This window comes from Rhinopithecus bieti, unplaced genomic scaffold (assembly GCF_001698545.2).
Source record: "Rhinopithecus bieti isolate Rb0 unplaced genomic scaffold, ASM169854v2 scaffold_24256, whole genome shotgun sequence".
In the NCBI taxonomy this organism is placed as follows: domain Eukaryota; kingdom Metazoa; phylum Chordata; class Mammalia; order Primates; family Cercopithecidae; genus Rhinopithecus; species Rhinopithecus bieti.
Window position 1 is genome coordinate 937228 of NW_016811409.1, and position 2640 is coordinate 939867.

The following is a 2640-nucleotide window of genomic DNA, read 5'->3' on the forward strand; positions in this document are numbered from 1 at the left end:
GCCAGAACTATCACGAGAAGAGTGAAAGGGGCACCCAGGACACAGAAGTTAAGGAAGCAGTTACTCTTAGGGTCCTGTAAGTGCTGGCAGGGTCAGCACTTACGTGAGAGTGAGTACCTCTTTAAATTAGCGTCACAGACGCTGGCTTACCTCACCCCAGTCCAAGCCCTGTGATTGGTCAGGCCATCAAAGCCTCGCCCCTATACGACAAACACTGGTTTCTTAGGCAACTGCTGCGTAGCTACGTGACTAGCACCCGGAAATAATTGCCACCGCCATCTTTTGCTGCAGAAGGTGACGGGAAAGAGGCCGCAGACCTGAACTTCCAACCGTATGTAGGCAAGAAGCCGGTGCCGATACTCCCACTATCACACAATGTCCCACCGGGCCCCAGAGGGGAAGAGAGCGGAGGCTAATCCAAGAGACCTTGGGGCTAGCTGGGATGCCAGGGGCAGCAGAGGCCGTGGCTGGAGTGGCCCCGTCCGCCATCAGGGACCGAGAACAGCAGGCTCCCGTGAACCACCACTCTGCTTTAAAATAAAGAACAATATGGTTGGTGCGGTCATTGGTCACGGTGGAGAAAAAATAAAAGATCTACAACATTCGACAAACACTAAAATACAGATTATAAAGGGGGAATCTGAAGCGTTAGTCAGAATTTTTGGCAACAGGGAAATGAAAGCAAAAGTCAAAGCTACTATAGAAACACTTACTAGAAACAAAGAAAGCTACAACTCAGAATCCAGTGTGGATAATGCTGCATCCCAACCCCCTACTAGAATAAATCTAGGCAGAAATGACATTGCTGGAGAAGCTCGGCCATTGTCAAATTGGGATCAAATTGGGGCAGCAGTCGTGGAGTGCGAAAACAGAAAATGGGCAGGTCTACCACCAGTTAAGAAAAATTTTTACATGGAATCCAAAGCAACAAGCTGCATGTCTGAAATGCAGGTAATTAACTGGAGAAAGGAAAATTTCAACATAATGTGTGATGACTTGAAAAGTGGTGAAAAGCGTCTCATCCCAAAACCAACTTGTAGGTTTAAAGACGCTTTTCAGCAATACCCTGATCTTCTGAAAAGCCTAACAAGGGTAGGGTTTGTAAAGCCAACGCCAATTCAGTCACAGGCATGGCCAATTATTCTACAAGGAATAGATCTTATAGAAGTTGCACAAACCGGAACAGGGAAAACATTGTCCTATTTAATGCCTGGGTTTATTCATGTTGATTCTCAACCATTATCTAGAGAGCAAAGGAATGGGCCTGGGATGCTAGTCCTTACACCCACTAGAGAGTTGGCTCTTCAGGTGGAAGCTGAATGTTCAAAGTATTCATATAAAGATCTCAAAAGCATTTGCATATGTGGTGGTAGAAACAGACTTGGACAAATAGAAGACATTAGTAAAGATGTAGATATAATTATTGCAACTCCTGGGAGGCTGAATGACCTACAAATGAATAACTCTGTCAACCTAAGAAGCATAACCTACTTAGTTATGGATGAGGCAGATAAAATGCTGGATATGGAATTTGAACCCCAGATAATGAAGATTTTATTAGATGTGCACCCAGACCGGCAGACTGTTATGACAAGTGCAACTTGGCCGGATACCGTTCGTCAACTGGCACGTTCTTATTTGAAAGATCCTATGATTGTTTATGTTGGTAATCTGAATCTAGCTGCTGTAAATACAGTGAAGCAAAATATAATTGTTACCACAGAAAAAGAAAAACGAGCTCTCACCCAAGAATTCATAGAGAACATGTCACCCAATGACAGAGTCATCATGTTTGTCAGCCAAAAATGTATTGCTGATGACTTATCAAGTGACTTCAATATCCAAGGCATATGTGTAGAATCATTACATGGCAACAGTGAACAGAGTGATAAAGAACGAGCATTAGAGGACTTTGAAAGGGGAAACATAAAGATACTGATTACAACTGATTTAGTATCCCAAGGTCTTGATGTTAATGATGTCACACATGTATATAATTACGATTTCCCATGCAATATTGAAGAATATGTACACAGAGTAGGGCGCATTGGACAGGCAGGAAAGACTGGCACATCAGTTACCCTCATCACTCAGAGAGATGCGAAAATGGCCGGTGAATTGATTAAAATTCTGGAAAGAGCAAATCAGAGTGTTCCAGAAGATCTTGTAGTAATAGCTGAGCAATACAAGTTAAATCAACAAAAGAGGGACACAGAAACACGATCAAGAAAACCTGGACAAAGGCGCAAGAAGCTTCATTATCGTTTAAGTTGAAAAGTTGTCCCAGGCTACTGGAAGATTCCAGGCATGTTAAAGATATGCAGTATTGAATATACATAAAGAAGTATTGGAAACATACTGGCCATTTGAAGACATAACTAATTCTTAGATAATACTGCTAAACTTTCAATATTGTGTATGTTCCTTAATTTTAAAAGTCTCAAAATAAGAGAGTGAGAGACTATGTGAAGAAAAGTAAATGTTATGTGTTTAATTTCTTTCAAAAAATACTTTTATTTTAGGTTTGGGGGTATATATGTGAAGGTTTGTTACATAAACACATGTCATGGGGATTTACTATACATATTATTTCATCACCCAGGTATTAAGCCCAGTGCCCAATAATTATCTTTTCTGCTC

At 41.4% G+C, this 2640-nt stretch overlaps 1 protein-coding gene across 1 annotated transcript; it reads left to right on the forward strand.

Annotated features, from left to right (window-relative positions):
• The first annotated feature begins 284 nt into the window (after positions 1–284).
• On the forward strand, positions 285–2410 carry DDX53 (DEAD-box helicase 53). Its single transcript, XM_017893782.1, has one exon. The coding sequence runs from the start codon at positions 376–378 to the stop codon at positions 2272–2274; it is 1899 nt and encodes a 632-aa protein (XP_017749271.1). The 5' UTR covers positions 285–375; the 3' UTR covers positions 2275–2410.
• Positions 2411–2640: the final 230 nt, after the last annotated feature.